Source organism: Vanellus vanellus (assembly GCF_965231255.1).
Source record: "Vanellus vanellus genome assembly, chromosome: 1".
NCBI classification, from domain to species: Eukaryota; Metazoa; Chordata; class Aves; order Charadriiformes; family Charadriidae; genus Vanellus; species Vanellus vanellus.
Genome location: NC_138905.1, coordinates 62,847,476 through 62,868,182, shown reverse-complemented (window position 1 = coordinate 62,868,182; position 20,707 = coordinate 62,847,476). Strand labels below are relative to the sequence as shown.

The window sequence follows — 20,707 nt, the reverse complement described above, 5'->3', positions numbered from 1 at the left end:
AAGGACTTCAGTAGTTTGGCATATTTTTTTCTTAATGTAACTGGAGACAACCTTTCCTATATGAGGCACTATTTCCCTCCAATTGGGAACATAACTGTAGTTTTAGTTTTAAAAAGAATTTGTGGCTTAACAACTCTAACAAATCTTGGCATGCTTGAAGTTCATTGTAATTTTACTGTGTATAGAAATCCTTCCAAGGAAAAAGCTCCACAAAGCAAAAAAATCCCAGTTTGCCTTTCTCATGTGATTTGTTCATGCCTGTACAAAATGACTTAATATCTAGCTTCAGGCACTGCTGTTATTTTTCATTGCTTAGTTCTGTAAATGCTGTTACTTGAGAGAATTGTTTTGCCTATTTGTGATTCCAGTTCAAATAAACTGTGACTTGGAAAACTATCAACAGGAAGTTATCGAGAGTTTTCTGTATGCCCACTGTAATTGTGAGCAGAAAATTCATAGTAATAGAGAAAAAAAGTCTTCCTCAGGTAGTAGTCTTTTCTACTGTAGCAGGAATTATTTATTTTGAAGTGGAATATAATTATGGAGAACGTTAAGCTGACTAGTAGTTTCAATGTGTATGAAATATGCTAAAAATGAGTATTGGGAGGAGAGAGAGGTAGGGGAGAAAAACTTTGTTCAGTACGAAATCTGAAGAAAGACTTTATTATTAGTGTCAGATGATAAATCACACTTGTGTAGAAAATACCATTTTTCTTTCTACAAGACCCCTGAACTACTTTCTGAGGATCCATAGCTGTGAGTTTTAAGTACTTTCAAAACCCAATAATGAAGTTATTTGAGGTTAAATGTTCTCAAAACTGTAGTAGGTTAATTTGGGATAGCAAAAGGCTGGTACAATGTCATGCTAAAAAAAAATTACAGTTTCAGTATAATAAAAGCTTGGTATTACCTGAGATATTCAGGACATTTTTCATGTTTGAATAACATGATGCTTTGGTTTGGCAATGATACTTACCTTTTATTGTTTTGTTACTCTTCCCTTTGCACTCCCTTCCCTTTTTCAACTTTCTCTTTCAACTTACCTTTAATTTTATTTTTTTTCTAAAAGGACAAGGGTAAGGGTGGACGAAAGACATTTTCTCTTTTTATCTCTTTTCCTCTTCAAAATAGTACTCTAATCGTTTGGCTAGAAAGTAAAAACATGTGTTTGTTGTTACTGATGTAGGTTTTCAAATTCTATTATTTCATTCCAGTGTATAAAAACCAAATCTCAACATTCTTAGTGACTAAATATTGGCAGTACTGTCTGTATGCAGAATGCTGGAAGGAGATCTGGAATAGATTATCGAGTAACTTTTAGAAATAAATAGAGCATGCACCATTAATATTTCATATAAAAGTGAATGTTTCATGTTGGCATCTCAAACAACTGAAAACCTTCTCTAGATATAGAAGTCAAGGTGGGAGAATGTCCTGCTTTATATACTTGTTAGGACTGCTAATTGATCTACATGTGCTGAAACACTGTCTTAAATTGTATCATACTTTCTTCCAGCTGAACAGCTATAACAACAAACCCCTTTTTCTGAAATGCAGCAGAATTTCTTTGTTGAGGGATAGCACCAACATCCCACTTGCTTGTGAAGAGGAGAGGGGATAGGAAGTCCAAGTTGACTGCATGCAAATACTTGATTAGCAAATTGAGCTCCCAACATCTTTTGCTCTCCCGGAGCTGTGGGTCATTGGGGTGGTGCCCTCAAAGCCGTGGATTTCAGGCTATTTAGTGTAAAAGAACTCGAGCTATTTCAAGCTGTCGACAGGCTTCAGTATGTGTGCTTCAATCAAGTTAAGTTGCTTTTTTTTCTTTAAAAACATTCCAGTGAAGCTCTACTTTTTAATTCAGCACGAGACTTGTGCTCTTTTGTTCTGCCTTCAGGCTATTAAAATTTACTTATTGCTACCTCACTCTGTATAATACTTTTTTTTTTATTAGTGAATGTACATTCCTAGACTAGTTGGGACATTTGACTGCTTCAAAAAATTGTCTTGCACTCTTCATTTGTATACATCCTCTAGATTACTACTGGCATCAGCTGAAACAGTCATATTTGGTAGAGCTTTGTATACTGTTTGCACATAGCTAAATGGTATGTGATGCAATACACACTGAAGTTTTGAGGCATATTTGAAGCTTCAGTGAAGCTGAAACAGACAGGTGGTTTTGTGCTGCAAGTTTTTCAGTATTTGAGCTTGACTTCTGTCCTCTGACTCCACATATTCTAATGCCTGCAAACTAAATTAGTGCAGTGTTGGATGGGGGTGGTAAAAAGAAACCCTGATGTCCCAAAAAATGTAGAATGGTAAGTGTCAGGCTTTCTTGATCAAGTTTGATGTTCTTCATCAGCTCGCCACAAATTGTAGCTTATTTGCCCCTTGCAATATGAATATGTGATAGAACTCTGCAATTTATTGTTGTGTAATTGTTTGTGTGTAGCTTGCTGAAAAATAATTAAGAATTGAGGGAATTTTAAAGGATTAAGATGAAGTGTTTAAGAAACATAGCAAATACAGGAAAATATTTTTCATTAATATTACAGTAACCTTAAAGAAAATGTAAGCCCCTTATATTCTGAATATTGTAATTGTACAATAGGATGTTGATTAAATTTAAGATAGATTAGAGTTGCATTTTCAATTATTCAAATTCTTAAGCTTATTCTGCGTATAGGTTTCTATCCTTCAAAACACTTTCCGGAAGGAGTATAAAGTTAATGACATGCACTTAATGATGCAGTAAGCTAAGGCATAAACTTAAGCACAAAAAACCTTATAAATATCTATGTATATAGTCTTACTTTACAGTAAATTTTTTAAATACAGAGTCAATTAACACTTAAAGATTAGAATTGTTGAGAGTCAGGCTGGCTAGTTCTCCCTGTTAAATCTGCCTTTCTTCCCAGACTGTTATCTGGCACAGAGAAATGGCACTTTGAGAGTGATGGACAACTGGGAAAATTGGCTTTTTTTTAACTCTTGAAGGGAATGCTGAGTTTAAAGTAAAACTGAATATGTACAGACATGTTAAGTCAGAAAAAAGAACTATGTTTCTGTAAATAATTGGGATATTTTTTTCCAAAAAGACTAGTTGTGTTCACCTGGTCAACTGCAGTATCCTGAAGAGATACTTAGGTTGCATCTCAATGAAAAAAAACTGGAGTCTGGTATCTTATATGCATGAAAACTAAATTTTGTGGATCAAGGCCCCTGTGAAAGGAAGTTTCTGGGAATGTATTCTTTTCTTTCTTTCTGTCTGAATCTGAGATTTTGAGTTGGAAGAAAAATGCATCTATAAAGTCAGACCTGAACTGTAAGATTTAAAAATGCTTGTGTCAAGAAGAAAAGTAGACTTGCATAATGCAAACTTCTTAATCAGAAAAGTGGCTGTAAACTTCTTATTTGCCAAATCATTCCTGCTATTTATATATATATAGTGTATATATATATATTTCTTCTGTGACAGTTTCTTGTTCTTTCTTTTTACTGATATTTGTGCTGTAGCACCAGTTCAGCTCAAATTTATTTGGATTCACCTGTGCTGTTGTAATAGAATTATTTGCTAAAAATCCTAATATATTGTAATTATCTGCCCTGTGCTATGCCTTTCAACATATTTTTTTTTTTAATAATCCAGTAGATTTTCAAATGGAAGTGAGTGCAGAATTTGCTTTGCAGAGTCTATAGCATTTGTGATAAATTCACCAGAAACTACAAAGCTTGACCCTGAAAGTTTAAGCTGTTGTGAAGCTGTCACTTAAGTGTAAACTGAGGAAGTTTAACCTGTAACCATTGATTCCATTAAATATGGATATATTGAATATATAGAAAAATTCTATTTAATTTTTTGTAGCTGAGCCAAATACTTTTATTTACCTGTGGTATGAGACTAGGTTCCCTGCTTCCAAGATTAGGAAGTGGAGATGAGCATGCAGAACCGGGTACAATAGTGTTCTTCAGTACTGTAGATTTCTGGCAACTTACTCCACATGGGTATGTTTTCACAAATGTGGAGTAGAACACTGGCGTTCAATGAGGAAATGGCTTTATTTTTGTGGGTAAATGGGAAATCTGAAATTTGCCAAAGAAATATCTGAAATAATGCTTTATATTCCAGTTTTAAATGTAAGTATTTTGAAGCTTAGTTTGTTATGTATCATTCCTTTTCACTGTTGCTATTATGTTTTGTTCTATATATAAATTGGTTAAGTGCCGAGACTCTGCCTATACTTGGCACTTATGGGCTGGCATCTCTAAGATGAGCTGTAGAAGTATAATAATTGACTGTAGTGGCTATAACAGCTACTTAAAATGGTAGAGTCTGCAGTCTATCAAAAGAGGGGGCTAACTTCAACAGAAGATCTTAGATTGAAGCTTTAAAAGTTGGTGTGTAACTTTCTGACAGATGAAAAAATATTTAAAAATTATTTTAGGACTTTAATAGGATAATTTATTCATATTATTGAAAGCCTTTACACTTTGTAAATGAATACTTCATAAATATCTTTTATGTGATCATACTTATTTTTCTGGTATTTTATGTGATCTAAAGCTTTCAAGACAGAATAATGGGAAAATTTATTATTTTACTAGTCTTTCAGGTGTTGTCTTTTACTTTTGTAAATAATTAAAGCTAATACCAAATTGCTATTTGCAGATGAAGCAATCTTCAATCAAATCTCAGTTTGCATGTACGTATAAAAATGAGTTGAATGAAATAAAGGGTCAGCTTTTTCTCAGCAGTAACCAAATTCCAACCTGCATACCTCCTGAACCAAAGCAACTTTTAAAAGCTGGATATCTCTCAGGTAAGCTATAGTAGGACTGAATAAGTAAATGTGATGGCTGATATTTCAAATGTTATGAAACAATGCTTTATGAAAACTTAAGTGTAAATACATTTTCAAGAAAAAAATAGGCATGTCTCTTTGCTCTACAGATGCTGTGATCAGTTAAATGTCTTTGCATTAAAATTGTAATGCTAATGCTTTGAAAATCTAAATCTGAAAAATGTGTATTGATGCTATCTTGAGGTAAAAAATTGATACGTTCTACATACATTGCACAAAGTTTCTTCATATTTTACAAAAGGAAGCTAAGTGAAATTTGTATTTTAGTCATTAAAAAAGGGAAAAAATTGTTTTACTCCACTATAAACTGTATCATATAAATAATTTCTAGGCTGTTTAAGCATCTTTTCCAATATCTTAAAGTTATAAATCCACTTCCCTGAGTTAGTTGCTGTTACATGTTTTTAAGCAATGTAATTTTAATTTGGCAGTACACTTATGAACACATAGCAAATGTAACTGCAATGACCATCATAGGTTTGTTTTACTGATAAAGTACTAGCTTTGATTAAAAAAATCACATGACAGTCCTCTGATAGAAAAAAAGATGAATAAACCCAGGTAACTTTTTATTTCTTCACATATGTTTTTGATATTCTTGCATGACAGAAGGTATGAATTCATGTCTTGATGTACCAGTGCTTGGAACTATTTCTGAAAACGTTCATCCGACTAGAAGTTATACAGAAACGGGAAAGCTGAGTTGTCAGCCAAGAAACAAGGACTCCAAGAATGAACAGATGGATTTGAATAATGACAAAGTAATCTGTGATAAGGAAAGTGAACCATCTTTGCAAAAAAATGCTAAAAGACCTAAGACTTCAAACAACCCTCAGATGGAATTGGACAGCAGAATTGGTGGAAAAAGACAACACAGCAAAACTGCAAGCAAGAATAAGTTGATTGCTGGTCAGGCAAAATTAACTCACTTTTTTCGACTATAGGTTTTTATTTTGGCATACGTGGTACGTCGACCATGGTTCAGAAGTTCTTAAATTTTGCAAGAAAAAGGTGAAATTCATTAATTCCTTCCTTTCATACTCAAATAAATGGAAGTAGCCTGTGTATAATACCAGACAAATACAAGTCTATATTATGCAGAAGTCTTTATTTTTTGATACCAATACATCATTTACATCATTAGTAATTACAGCTATGTCCCTTTTTGGTAATGAATTATGTTTCCCTCTACAATGTGATGGGAAAGGATTTCTGGATGCACGTGTATAGCCACACTAAAACACAATAACTTCAAATTACATTAAATTCATAATAAAATGTTTAATGTTCACAGAAGGTGGTGTAGATCAGTAGTTTTCAGACTTGCCAACAAGGTCGATACACTCGTCCCAGCATACACCTGAGCACTGCAAGAAAAAAAACAAACCTGTAAGTTTAAATCATCAAAGAACTAGTATTCTTTATGGCCTCTGTAAATATTAATTTAATAAATTTAACAAATGCTTCCTTCCCTGTGCAGCAAGTCACAATAGACCCAGAGTTTCTAAATGAACCTTCATCAAATTGCTATATAGACATTGCATTACACTTTACCGAATGGAATAATTTTTGTGTAAAAATGAAAATACACTTACTGTCAAAATCTCTTCTTCCTATAGGGAATTTAGCTGAATTTTCTTCATCTGCAGTCTCTCTTTCCTGTATTGATTCAATATTTTGAATTTCAGTGTCAGCTGGAAAAGCTATGGCTCCCTTCAGTGCAAGATAAGGTAGTTGCTTTCTACCGAAGTTGATTGGCATAACATGATTTAAGAAATCATGTCTGGAACCTGTATCCTGTTTTAAGGAAAAACAAGAGTAGCAGTTTATCTTTATTTAAAAGTCAGTTGTGTTCACTTTTTATGCTTTATACTTAGAGTGCAAGTATTTTCTCTTTCAAGATGATATTTTAAATGTAATGATCTGCATTCCATCTTTGGCTGAAATGGTTTTATGGTAAAGAACATGATAAAATAATGAGTCTTATATTTGGTGAAGTTAAAGTGTGGCTGCATATTGGGACATGCTGAATCAAACATAAATATAGGTGCTTTTACCTACAAGTTTTGGCTACATATAGTTCTGTAAAAATCAGATTTCTTTTATTCAACTGTCCAAGTTACGCATTTAAAATCTTGAAATTAGATACTTACAGTTCAAAACTTATTCTTGACTATAGTAGGCTAAACTGATATTTTTGCATATTCACAAGGTTATTGCTTTAAATTATTGTACTTGTTTACTAAAGGGTTATAAAGAGGATTTCCATTTTACAATTAAGCCAAAACGTAACACTGAAAGCTCACCAAAAACTTCACGTTTCTGTCATCCTCTTCATCCAAAATACTGCTGTCTTCAGTCTTATAATGCTTCAGGAAAGGTATAGCTCCTCTGTTCACAGTTCTGTCTCCATTTCGAAGAGATTTTCCTAGATTTAATGTGGTTAGCAACATATCTTCATCTTCTACCTTTTGCAGAGATTTTGAAACTGAGAGTAGAAAACCTTGAGAAAAAAGAGAAAGAGAGAGAATTAACATGTACGATGAGATACACATTCTTAGTTACTTAACGCTTGCATAGAAGTTAAGCAGTTCTCAAATTTTAAGAAAGCTTTTCCAGTTGTAAATTAAGAGGTTCTCCATCTGTGCCCACTTTATATATTTCACAGATTGAATGGAAACTACTTCAATGGTTGATGAGTTCACTCTTTTAAAATGACTCATATTAAGGAGTAACCTTTTCTATAATCCTTCTAATCCCATCTGTTTAGAACTACTTAGACGTTTCTTTAGCATGGATAATTTGTTTCTTTGTATGTTTTTAGAACAGTACAGATTAGTTCCTTCTGATGGATCAGTATAACAAAGTTCACAGAAAAAGCGATGTCCATTTGTCTTGTTTACAAAGCCTTACTTCCAGTTAAGGCAATTTAAGAAATGGAACTAATCTACATAAGTAAGCAGGACTCTTGTAAAGGTGTGATCTATCGTAGTTCTTGATCAAAACTGATTCACTAGACATTTGAAAAGCTTAGGCTGCTACTGTGTTAAACCTGAAATCGCTAATTTGTATTTTGATGTCCATTATGTCAGGTTACATTATTTAGTGCTTATGTCTAGAAATCTTTATTAATACCCAATAATTATATTTGTCTGCATTTTCTTTCTGAAAACGGACCTTTCCCAGCTACAAATATAATATAGTCAGATATACTTGCTAAGAGTGTAGAAAGAAAAGTAAACTTCAGTTTTTCATTTAAAAGGTCTTTGAAGTTTGGAAATGTAAGAGTTTCTGCATAACATATTTTCTTTTTAACCTTATCTGGAAAGCAAATGGGGCTAGCTCAAATTAGCTAATCTCTTAACGTCAATGATACATACCATGTATTCAGTGGTTGTGTGCCTCTTAGCTCGTACCCATCTCTTACATTCATGTTTGGTTTAACCGTTAGGTTAGTGCAGGGAATCAAATGTGCCGCTAGTGAAGGAGATGCACTAGGAAATTGATCAAGAAAGTGCCTAAGCAGAAGGAGTACCGGTTGCCCCTTGTTTCTCTCCCTCACTCTCCATTTTACTTTTCCTCCTCTTTGTACTGTCATACACTAGGAGCAAAATGTAATTTTTTTTATTGGCAAAAGTGATTTCTTACAGTGGTAAGAAAGTAAGATTGGTAGTCACAGATAGCAATCAATGGTAGTCACAGATAACAGGCATAAAGACAAAAGGTGTACTTGCTACACAAACTCCAAGGAGGAAATGTGAGCGTTGCTGAGAGGTGTTGAATAGTCTTAAGGAAGTATGGAAAGAATAATAGTGATTCCTGCTGAAAAAAGGCAATGATACAACACTAATCCACAGACGGAGGATGTTATGTAGAAGAACTGACCAGCGCTGTTGGAACTGTGGTATTTTTAATCACTGTTCACTGCTAAACTTCCTGGAAAAGCAAACTGCCTTGCCAAAGTAACTTATTGGTAGGAAGTTTCGCGGGAAAATATGTCCTGCTGGACTAAGCAGACTTTGACTAAGAAACATTTTGGGTATGCCCGCTTCTCCCCAGATGAGGAAAGTGCATTTAATCCTTTCTGGGCAGAGCATCTCTGACAAATAAAATTATTGTTTCATTCTTTTCATTTCCGTGCTGTAGAGCCTGTACTTGCTTCTGGGCAATTGAAGTGGTTTCTTTCCTTTGGCTTTAGTTGCCTGGCTACAGAGGAGACAAATTTGAAAGTCAACTGTATATTGTTTTATACTTCTATGCAACCTCCCTTTGCTAATTTGTATTCTTCCGTCATATTCAGTACTTGTACAGTTTGGTTCATTAATACAGCAAAAGCCATGTATGCTCTGTAACGGTACTCTTCATTTAGCTCAGCCTAAGCAGGACAGGAGCGCTTTGGAGCTGCCATTGACAGCAAACCTTTCTCTTTATATGTTGTTACATTAATTAAGAGTTGGGGACCAAGCTGTCCACCCAGTAATTGTGCATGCGGCAAGAACTTCTGCTATCTGAAACTATCATACCCACAGGTACGCAGCATATATCACACAGGCTTGCTTTCAAATGTTTCTCTTTCATTTAATACAAAGTAGCTAAAATAGGAACTGACCTGGATCAATTGGAAAGTTGATCTACAGTGTCTATTTAGTTGTCTACTTTGTCTATAAGCTGATGTCTGTGGAAGAATATAAGATCAGGGCAAACTTACGGTACTCCCGCCAGTATCCTCTAGTGCTTTTTGAACTGGCTGTTAATTTTTAAGGATTGTTGAAGATCTGAGGTGATTCTAGTGATAATTAATAGATCCTCCTAATTAGTCTAAGAAATCAATAGCACATGTCTATAAATTCAGTGACTTTTCTGCCTGTTCAGAGCAGTAGATAACACTTGTACACCTGCAGATTTGCAGTGCACTGTGCACATCTCTTCATAATGCGTTTGTGAATCCTAACACTGTTTGCGTTTTTTCCTTTTCGTTGTGAAACTTGCAATTTTAGTGAAAATGTAAAATCTTTTAATATACCAGCTTCTGTGTTTTATCATTGTTCATCAAATGGGCTTTTTATTTTTATAGTAAATAATAACCTAGTGCTGCTTACAGAGCAATAACAATTATTTTTGGAAACTTTCCTTGCTTCTACATTGCATCTTGTTACAATGAAATATGAGCTCTTAAAATCTGAAATCTGATGTGTTATATGTGAGTAAATAAAATCTAGGTGATAATGTGCCTGAAATTTGTCTCATACTCATTTTGAATTGTTCTAGGAATGCGTCATGAAACAATTGTATTAGTTTTATTTGGTCTTATAACTACTGTAATTGCCATGTACAAGTGTTGGAGCCTAATGCCTAGTATTGACTGAACAATGAATAAAACAGGTGTATCTGGTATAAAGCCAAATATTGTTTTATTATTATCAGAATTTTAAAACTTTGCAATGCAAGAGAGAGTATTTAAATAACTTTAAGAAATCATTTTACAGACTCTGTCTTGGTTTGAGGTAAAACAGGAAAAATTTGGTTCACTAATTTTGCTTCTTTGCTAAGCCTCTTCTAACTACTGAAATTAACAGCATATTATGCAGACACTGTTCATTCACTCAGAGTGATAAGACCAATTGTTTATAGCTGATGCCCAGGCATGGTATGCAGAGAGACTCTTGCTTATACTTATTGCTATAACAGCCAAGGGCATCTCACTTTGTTACTTGCCCTGTTGGAGGGTCAGAAGTGGAAAAGCGCAGTGGGGTCCCACCTGCAGAGAGGAGCAGACAGAACAGGTGACCCAAAACTGACCAACGGGGTATTTCATCCCTTGTGCCTCATGCTTAGTGTAAAAGCTGAGGGATCAAAGGGTCACCTCTCTTCCATGGCCAATGCCTGAGGAGGACTCTGTCTGTTTGTCTGCCTGTGATCCAGATCCGGAATCCAGTTCCCGTCCATCACTGAGTCCAGCCTGGGACTGCCCCAGTGCCAGCCAGTGACGTGATTGTCATCCTGGGAGCCTGATACAGTTTTGTATATATTTCATTATTTCTTTTTATTTTATTAATATTTCATTAAAGTAGCTTAGTTCCTTCTAAACTCATAAGTCTCTCTTTCCTCCTCTGCCTCTCTCTTTGAAGAGGGGTAGAGGGGAGCATCTGTCGGTCCCATTTGGGGTCCCCCATGTCCCCAGTAGTTGATTCAGCCTAAACCATGACACTCTTAAAATAGCACAAAAATACCTGGTCAATGTTAATTTGCCCGGTAGCATACTACTTCTGATCTTAAAAGGTGGTGGGGTTGGTGGTTTGGTGTGATGGTGTGGTTTTTTGTGTGGTGGGGTTGTTTTTGTTGTTTTTGTGGGTTTTTTTTGTTTGTTTGGTTTTGGGTTTTGTTTTTTTTTAGTTTGGCTCTTGTAAATTTTATACAAAAAGATGTATTGCAGTCTTTTTTGAGTGCAGTTAAAAAATATTTGTTACTTGAACCAAGAGCCGCACATACTGAGACTTTGGAAGACACATTTAAAACCAAAGTCAAACTCCTCATAATGTGCTTGTTCATTTGTGGGATCCTCTAGTAGTAAAGAAGGAAATGGAGACTATCTTTTTTATCCCTACAGAACGTAAAAGCATGGAGTTATGTTCATGAGATGTGCATTTCCAGGTCACTTAAAACATTTGGCTAGTTTTGAGTAACAACCTAGCATTTTCTTACCTTGATAAATAACTGAATGTATTAATTTTTTTTATTAGAAAAAATAAATTTGTGGCACATTTTATTAAGAGATCCATTTTGGCAATAGTTAACCATATACTTTGTGCATTGGGTCAGAGACTTAGGTGAATCTGTTTTAATTTCTCAGGCATAGATTTATTTTTTTTTCCTAATCCTTTTTCTTGTGATCTTGGATAGAATGAAAAGAATCAACTGTGGTGGTATTAATTTATTTGTGCATTTTATTTAGCACTGAGATAAATGGAGGTAAAAAAAAATCCAGAAAGGATTTATTTGCTGAAGAACTGCAGTTCCTTCTTAAGCCTTAAAGAGGAATCCTAGATTTTCTATACTGTTTTTGGGCTAGCCAGTTGTTTTGCTTCAAACTGGAATGTAAATGGAATCTGGCTAGCACATTTGACATGAAGCTGGCTACAGCCAGTCAATGGGAAGCAATGAGGTTATGAGTTGTACCTGAAATCCCAACCCCTTCTTGGGTATTAGCTGTATCACTTATATTTACCCATATATCTGCTCATTTTAGATCCAGAGCCTGGAACTCCCTTTTGAAGGTGGACATTCTTTCTTTCAGTGACAGCACCCCATTGTGTAGACCATCTATCTTAAATACCTAAGTGTGTTAGTTCCAAACACCTCCCATCCCTGATCCAACAAGCAGGTGTTATAGTGGAGATTCCCTGTGCTGTTAATGGAAAGAACTTCTGATCACCAGTTCACAGGACATAACAGAGGTAATTAGCACACTTCATTATTGACTGTAGGAAGTTAAGACTCTTGCCTAGCACCAGTTCATTGTTCCTCACTGCTGAATTGGTAGTTGCATAGAATCAACAAGTTATTTAGCATGAAGTAGGTACTATGCTGCTTATAACAGGATAGCTCTGGACTTGTGCAGGAGCACAGCTCTAAATATTTGGACAACTTAAAGTTATCTTCTGTTTACGTGCTGGGAGAATGTACAAGGAAAGGGTGGGGATGAATCCCTGCAAACTACTTGACTTTTGCTGAATTTCTGCCCAAGATCTAGAATAGCCATTTCAGTCCTCTGTTGAATTACAGTCTATGTATTTATAGAATGAAATGTTGCATTTGTTTGTGTTACAAATAAATTTCACAGGTGGGAAAACTTTAAAATATTTTCTGCTGTTTGTTATTTTGAAAGGAATTTCAGAATTTCATTTGGAGGAACTGTGTAGAAACAAACATATTTCTTAAGGAATTGTACAGCAGAACTGAGTAATGCATGTATAGTTCCTTCTAGCAAAAGGTAATGGTAGGCATGTTGGTCACTGTGTATGTCCTTTCTTAGAATTCTTTCTACTGAATAAAATGTTCTGTTCCTCTGGGAATAATTTGCCAATGCTTGAAGTTAATTGATCTGTTCTTTTCATTCCTTTTTTTTTTTTTTTAAAAGGAAAAAAAAAAAAAAACCTGAAACCAATCCCCCCTCCCAACAGCTGTTTCTTATTCCAAAATCTCTTTTACAAAACAGTCCATATGCAACTCTATTAAGGGATTCCCAATTAATCAGTAAAGTGGAAAGAAGAAGGAAGATTCCTGTATAAAAGCTAGACCACTAGGCAAAAATTGAATAGCAAAATTATAAATATTGACATACTGATTACAGCAAATTCAAATTAAATTTTATATGCTGTTAGATTCAAGGTAAATCTGTAAGCAGAGAAGGTTATTAGTATCATAACCCAAGGAATAACTTTGGACTTCAGAGTATAGGTAATTTCTTAAGCTTTATTAAACTCAGTCTGGCTTTGCTATGTCTGCCAGAATGCCTGGCCTTTGTGTATGCTTTTAGACTATTTTGTTTCTCTTCAGCCAACTGTACCTCATCAAACAACACAGGTGCCCACCAAAGCTGCTCTTGTCACTCCCCTCCTCAGCTGGACAGGGGAGAGAAAATATAACAAAAGGCTCATGGGTTGAGATAAGGACAGGGAAAGATCATTCACCAATTACTCTCACAGGCAAAACAGACTCTACTTGGGGAAAATTAATTTAATTTATTGCCAATCAAATCAGAGTAGGGTAATGAGAAAATAAAACCAAATCTTAAAACACCTTCACCCCACCCTTCCCTTCTTCCTGGGCTTAACTTTCCTACCGGATTCTCTACCGCCTTCTTCTGAGTAGTGCAGGGGGATGGGGAATGGGGTTTGTGGTCAGTTTATCACACATTGTCTCTCCTGCTCCTTCCTCAGGAGGAGGACTCCTCACATTCTTCCCCTGCTCCAGTGTGATGTCCCTCCCACAGGAGACAGTCCTCTACGCGCTTCTCCAAAGTGTGTCTTTCCCGCAGGCTGCAGTTCCTCATGCACTGCCCCAGCTTGAGTCCTTTCCATGGGCTGCCATCCTTCAGGAACAGACTGCTCCAGTGTGGGTCCCTCATGGGGTTAAAATTCCTGCTAGCAAACCTGCTCCAGTGTGGGCTCCTCTCCACAGGTCCTGCCAGGAGCCTGCTCCAGTGCAGGCTTCCCACAGTGTCAAAGCCTCCTTTGGGTGCATCCACCTGCGCTTGTGTGGGGCCCTCCATGGGCTAAAGGTGGATCTCTGCTGCACCATCAACCTCTATGGGCTGCAGGGGGACAGCTGCTTCACCATGGTCTTCATCATGGGCTGCAGGGGCATCTCTGCTCCAGCGCCTGGAGCACCTCCTCCCTCTCCTTCTTCACTGACCTTGGTGTCTGCAGAGTTGCTCCTCTCACATATTCTCACACCTCTCTCTGGCTGTGGTTACTGTTGTGCAGGTTTTTTTTCCCCCTTCTAAACTATGTTATCCCAGAGGGGCTACCACCATTGCTGATGGGCTTGGCCTTGGCCAGCAGTGGGTCAGCCTTGGCCAGCAGTGGGTTGGACTTGGAGCCAGCTGGCATTGGCTGTATCAGACATAGGGGAAGCTTCTAGAAGCTTCGCACAGAAGCTACCCTTGCAGCCCTCCTCGTTGCCAAAACCTTGCCACGCAAACGCAATACAATTGTATATGTCCCTCTTTGCACTTGCATTTGTATTCTGTAAAAAGGGTTTGAATTAGTCTGTTTCGATGTAAGAATTTGCATTTCTGAGAGAAGTCCCTAGCGCACAAAATTACTGTGGATGAGCCACAACCAATTTTTCTGAAATCAACCAACAGCAGGAACTTCCTTATAAGAATAATACAGAAGCTAAACAAGACCAGGCCTCTTTTATTTGCAGGCAGATGAGAGGATTTCAGCCAAGAAAAAAAAAAAAACCACATGAAAAAGCAGGAGGTGCAATTGCAATTTTGAAGTTCATTTGAGTACAGGAGATCTGGGAGAGGCCGTGAACTGGCCATCCAGTGCAAGTCTGCTAGAACTCCTGTGATTTCTACACCTCTACTGCTCATACAGTTTTGATAGTGCTGAGGTGAGTCATTCATTTTGCGTAACTAACACTGAGGCAGAAGACTTTCTTTAGAAGTATTGCCCGTTGAAAGTGCTGGATGAATGCTCCTGGAACCATTAGTGAATCAAATCTCTGAAGGGCAGTGAATGCTATTGCTGATACATAACGATCATAAGACTGACCATGGTTTGCATTTGGGAGTGTTGCGTTCTTGTTTGCAACTTTATAGGACAGAAGTCTGGGTAAGGTAAAGAAGGTTATTACCAATATTGTCACAGGTCAAAAAGAACTGCATTTTCATCTGGGTTGTGTCTACTAATGTTTTGTTCCTATGACAGAGTATAAGCCTTGGGTTTTAAGAATCTTGTTTCTTGTGAAGCAATAACATTGCTTTATGAGTCCGCAAAGTATTTTTACGCTGCTTTGGATGTGAGGTACGTTCTTGAGATATGCGATTTTGTAAGTAATTCTTGAAATGAAAGGTCAGAGGTGTTTACAAGCAGCTGTGACGCCTAAAGAGAACACAGAAATGCTCTAGTATACTTTTCATGTGGTAAGCTGAGTCACGTACCTAAGGCATGGGTCTGGGTTTCTTCACCTGGGTCCTAGCATGAGGAATCAGATATCTTTTTATTCTGTTCTTGTGAAGTGAAATTCAAAACCTACAAAGGACCCACCTGGTATTCTCTCTTTTGTTTGCCAAACCAGTCCTCGATCCTGACTATTCTACTGTTTCCTCCTGCCTTTCATATGGTATTAGTACTGTGGTGTACAGAACCTTAGAATATTTGTGATCTCTTAATTACAGCAGTAGGTCATTATTGCATTGCTTGTGATTGTTATCCAAGGTCTACAAGTGACGCTATGATTTAATGACTATTGTACCCTTGCAACACTTTTTCTTGACTGGTACTTTTGCCAGCAATCTAGCCAAATTCTGTTATAGCAGAAGTACCTGATTCTGTTATAACAATTACAGTCAGATCTTCCTCCAAAGCATGTGAACTTAGTAGATGATTGAAACATCTGTCTCTCAGGCTCTGAGGAAGAGGAGTTGCAGGCTGCTAATCATACAGTTTCTACACTGCATTACCTACATCTGCAGATGAGACTGCACTACCATTGGTACTCAAATGTACAGCCAGATACTTATGAAAGTTTTCAAGAGGTACTGCACAGAATGGCAGTCACACTGGAGATTCCAATGGAAGCTGTCCAGGAGAAATCACATAAGGTTCTGGACATATTATGTACCTCTATGCCAGCATGCTTTGTAATTCCCATAAATTGAGGGCCTGTTGGAGTCAGCAAAATTGCTCTGGCAGATGTCTGGTTTTTTTAGTCTTGTCTATCCAGATGGGTGGATTGTTGTTATCCAGTGCTTTCAACAAGCTTTGAACAAGTCTATAAACACTGGCGCCGGGATTGTTAACTGTGGCAGCAGTCCACCGGACAGATGAGCATCCAGGTCTACAAAGATCAATGCCACAAGATAAAGAATTACACAAAAATTTAGTTAATTAGAAGCAAAACCAACCTGCTTTAAAATAATCTTGTTCTAGTTGTGAACAAATGCTGTTTTAATCAGGGATGTCTTTCATGGGAGATAGCATTGTTGTCAGTGAAATATCGATATTTTTTTGCATTGATATAGAATTGTGAAAGGTTTGCCTTAGCCAGAGTTATATATTTTGTAAGACTCAGTTAATTTCCTAGGAAAAATTTAAATATTTAGCCTAGTATATCCCTGTGTTTAGCACTTGTTTGGCATACCTCATATTTTGAATATTAAGGGTCATTTTGTCTAAAGGCAAGTAACATCAGCTGTCTTCTTTGGGTAGCGTACTGCTGCAATGACTTTTGCCAAACGTTATGACTTCAACTTGGTCATTCATTTAGATGCCAAATTTTGGATAAAAGTACTGTTTGCAGCTGAAATTACTCTATCTCACCATTTTGGGGGATGCCGTCTGCCATTCATAGCTGTATCCACATTGATTCACATTGAAAGAATAATTACTTGCTGACAGTATATCTGATTGTCTGAGATGCTATCAGCATGCATCCCAAAACATACTCCGTTTTCATATTTGCTGGCCCTGCCAGCTATGGACATTGAGTTGTAAGTGACTTTTAAGGAAGTAAGGATTCCCTGCCCTTTATGCTATACATGTGGGTATGAGGCAGCTAAGTATACATGATATTTATATAAGAGATCATAATATTTTTTTTAACATGGAAGTGGTACATGTACACAAAGAACAGAACCAATATGAATTACAGCTTCAGCTGGATGACTTACTGCTACTTTGCATGGATAGCGATTCTTTTTGGATATTTCTTCATATTTAATGAATGGCCAACAAATGCTTATTCCGGCAAGGATGGGGTTAATTTCCCCAAGGAGCCGGCAGGGGAGGCACGTATTCCATACCACGTGACCCATGCCCCGCTATAAAAGGAGCTAGCCGGGGAGCGGGAGTCAGTCGCCACTCGGGGGCGGGTTGCGGCGGTGCGGGTCAGGTCGGTGCGCTTCGCGGTGGTACTGTAATCGCGTTCTTGTATTCCTTTACCGGTGTTATTGTTTTTCTTTTTTCTTCCCTTTGTCTGTTCTGTTAAATTATAATATTTCAACCCACGAGTTTTGCCCTTTTCTGCTGATTTTTTTCCCACGGCTGTGGGAGTCGAGTGAGCGGCTGCGTGGTTCTCTGTTGCTGGCTGAGGCCAAACCACGACAATAAGGTTGTTGAGCATGAATAGAAACAGAAGTCGAAGAAAATACAGAGAAGTCAACTCATGTGGTATAGTTCCACACTTCTTGACAGTTTTGTATGAAGAATGTGACCTACTTGACTTCTGACTCTGACTTAATTTCTGATTTATGCATAATATGTAATATGGACTTCAAACTGAATATATGTTTTCAAAATCATGGAGTAACATGTGAAGATATGAAGGTGTCCAGGGTAGATGCCAAGGTGGTTCATTTGCCACCTCCTCACATAAGTAAGTTGAAAGACAGAAAAAACCCTAATGTTTCTTGCCACTATTATGATGTTTTTATAGTAAACTGGTGTTTAAGAGCACTTACATATTAGTCCTTATTTGGCCTCTCCTTGCACCATCACTTCTGATTACATCATCTCTCGAATGTTTTTGTAGGTGAAGTCATAGATAATCTTAAAAACCAACAGCATTTTGATGTTAGAAAAATGCATCAATTGCAATCATCTGGATTTTTTCCTGTTGAATTTTCTTTCACAAACAGGCAAACATTTCTAGAATGGTAAGGAAATTGTTTATCATCAGCATACTGAAATGGGTACAAAAGCTAAACAGTTACATATGTCATTGATTAAATTGAATAAGATCATCCCTGCAGTATTTGCCACATGGTGATTGTGCAAAATCATGCTTCCGATGACATACTTAATTGCAGTCTTTTAAATATATTTTCATTAGAAAGAGGCAAGCTCTACATTTTGCTAGGTATTGTCATTACCTTTACAGATTTTTGAGCGCTGTAGTGCTTAATGAAAAACTGGTTTTAATTATCAAGAAAAGCTTGTATAACATTTCCTTCCCATTTTAAACACTAACTTGTTACTTCTTGTAGTCATTTAGAGATGAAGCTTGTCAAATCAATAATCATTTTATCAACCAAAGGAGATCACTAAAGTTGAACTTTAATTATGACTTTGACATACACCTGTTTTAAGCAAAATATGACCATCAGATAAGGAACTAGAATGGTGAAAATGTAGTGAAATAGAAAGCAGGTTGGTTTTGTATCAAAAGTAATTGTTAATTATAGTTTTAAATATAAAGATAAGAAAATTATGTTGATGACGTATTCCATTGTTTATTTTGAAAAGTATGATACATGTCGAACTAAGCCCGCAAATTAAAATGCAGTGTTTTCTTACCTTTGTAAATGTGCCTAGATTTACAATAGTTTGAAAACATAACACGTCTCTGTCACACAGAAATTTCATGTGTGGGAGGTTGAGGTCTTATGCTCGTACAAATGTCAAATCTATGACATATATAAGTAGTGTCATTTAATATATTCTGTGTATACCATCTGCTATAGAACAGTTGTTTTAAGAATTAGAAACTCTGAATGCAACTTTCTTGCATTCCTTGGTCAAAACCGATGAGACTATTGAGTTACTATTAGTCCAAAAGAGCTCACAGAAGGAATATAAATGGTCTGGTATTGACCAGCTTTTCATCAAAGTAAAACTAACTGTGTAAATGTATACATAGACAAAAACATAGTGAAGTTAGTTATCTTTGAGTATTCTGGGGCTGGGAAATGGGTCTCATTGAGATTTTTGCATTGACTTGACATTTCTAGCTTAGTCATACAATGAAATATCTGATCTTACATGTTAAAATGTTACAAGCTTAAAAAAAAGTTGGTGTATGACTGATAGAACTCAGCCTGGAGTCTGAGTATTTGGGGGGAAAATTGACATGGGGAAATGTAAATGTTCCTCTGTCAAGTTATTTATAATACTAATAACAGCAGTTACTAGTATTACTTATTAGCTTTTTGGAATCCCCAAGTGCTAGTCATGTTAGCCTTGGCAAAGGGTGACAAAAGGCAGGTAATGCAGTCAAAGGTCGGCAATAAATTTTGTAATATTACATCACCTTGAAGGGTCTAGCAATACCGGACCTCGGAGACAGCTGGCTACTTTTATAATAGAAGAGTAAGGCATCAGAGATGTATTCTAACTGTGAGCACTCTAGCTTGCAGGAGAGAAAAGGGACGTGTTCGTTACTCTGGTCAGAAGAGCGTATGTCCTTGGAAGCTTCCCAAGGGAAAGCCTAGAAGATCGCTACCGCCAGCTGGTGAAGGTGGAAAGCATCAAGTCAATAGACTGTAAGACTGCTTTGTGATTTAGAGAAATTTGTAGGTCTTGCTGATGAGGAAGGTTTATGCTGTGAACTAAATGTAGCTTTTTCCCTTTCAAGCTGATCATATATTACATCCCGTTCCGGGAAGAGCGCTTATATGTTTTGCTTACTTGAGTAAGAGTGGTTCCTTTCATTACTACTAAATTTTTATGTTCATTTTTGACTAAAAGGCCTTTCTTGATGTGACCCCTGCATGCTGAACAAACAGAAGCTCTCCCTGCTTATTGATAGCACCTTTTACCTGCCTGTCTAGCATCATTTTTGCAGCTGAAAAGAGGATCATGATTCCTCTTCTCTTCACCTTCACAAAAATTGTCATCCTCCTTCATTTTCCTGTAATCTTTTCTTATAAACATAGTTTGGTTTTAAATTGTATGTTCTTTCCAAAGATGTGTGGTTAGTCTGTAAATTAAAATCAAGCTCGTTTATTAGCTCCAGTATCAATGGAACTGTATATTGTCTGATGATATTCTGTTTGCAGAACCTAGGAAAGGAATGCACTTTTTGAATCGACGTTGAGTTGAAAATGCAAGTTAGCTCTGGAAATTCATGGAAGATGGCTCTGTGCTTTTGGGAAAAGGTGAGATAGCAGTTCTTTCTTTGATAGATAAGTCTCGGTTTAATCAGAGGTTCATCTAGCCATGTATTGTAGATTATGAACATTCCATTCCTTTAAGTTTTCGAATTAGGATGAGATTTAATTGGGAAATAATGAATCAACTGTAATGCCTAAAATAAAAAAAGTACATGCAGAAATTTATTTTTTTCTCTGTTTTGCTATGTAAAACTTTGGTCAGCATGAAGTATGCTATCTA

General features: G+C 36.7%; 2 protein-coding genes across 2 annotated transcripts in view; one reads left to right on the top strand and one right to left on the bottom strand.

The window, feature by feature from the left end:
- PARPBP (PARP1 binding protein) overlaps nt 1-5,809 on the top strand; it is a gene marked incomplete at both ends in the record, with an annotated part of 55,303 nt that extends 49,494 nt beyond the window's left edge. The window contains 2 exons of the mRNA XM_082481980.1: nt 4,673-4,823; nt 5,475-5,809. Coding sequence (XP_082338106.1) covers nt 4,673-4,823; nt 5,475-5,809 — 486 coding nt within the window. The remainder of the gene's footprint in view (nt 1-4,672; nt 4,824-5,474) is intronic.
- Nucleotides 5,810-6,182: 373 nt separating this feature from the next.
- On the bottom strand, nt 6,183-7,420 carry PMCH (pro-melanin concentrating hormone; the record flags this gene model as incomplete). Its single annotated transcript, XM_082480497.1, has 3 exons — nt 6,183-6,232; nt 6,461-6,662; nt 7,172-7,420. 3 exons carry the CDS (start codon nt 7,418-7,420, stop codon nt 6,183-6,185), a joined length of 501 nt encoding a protein of 166 aa, XP_082336623.1.
- Nucleotides 7,421-20,707: the final 13,287 nt, after the last annotated feature.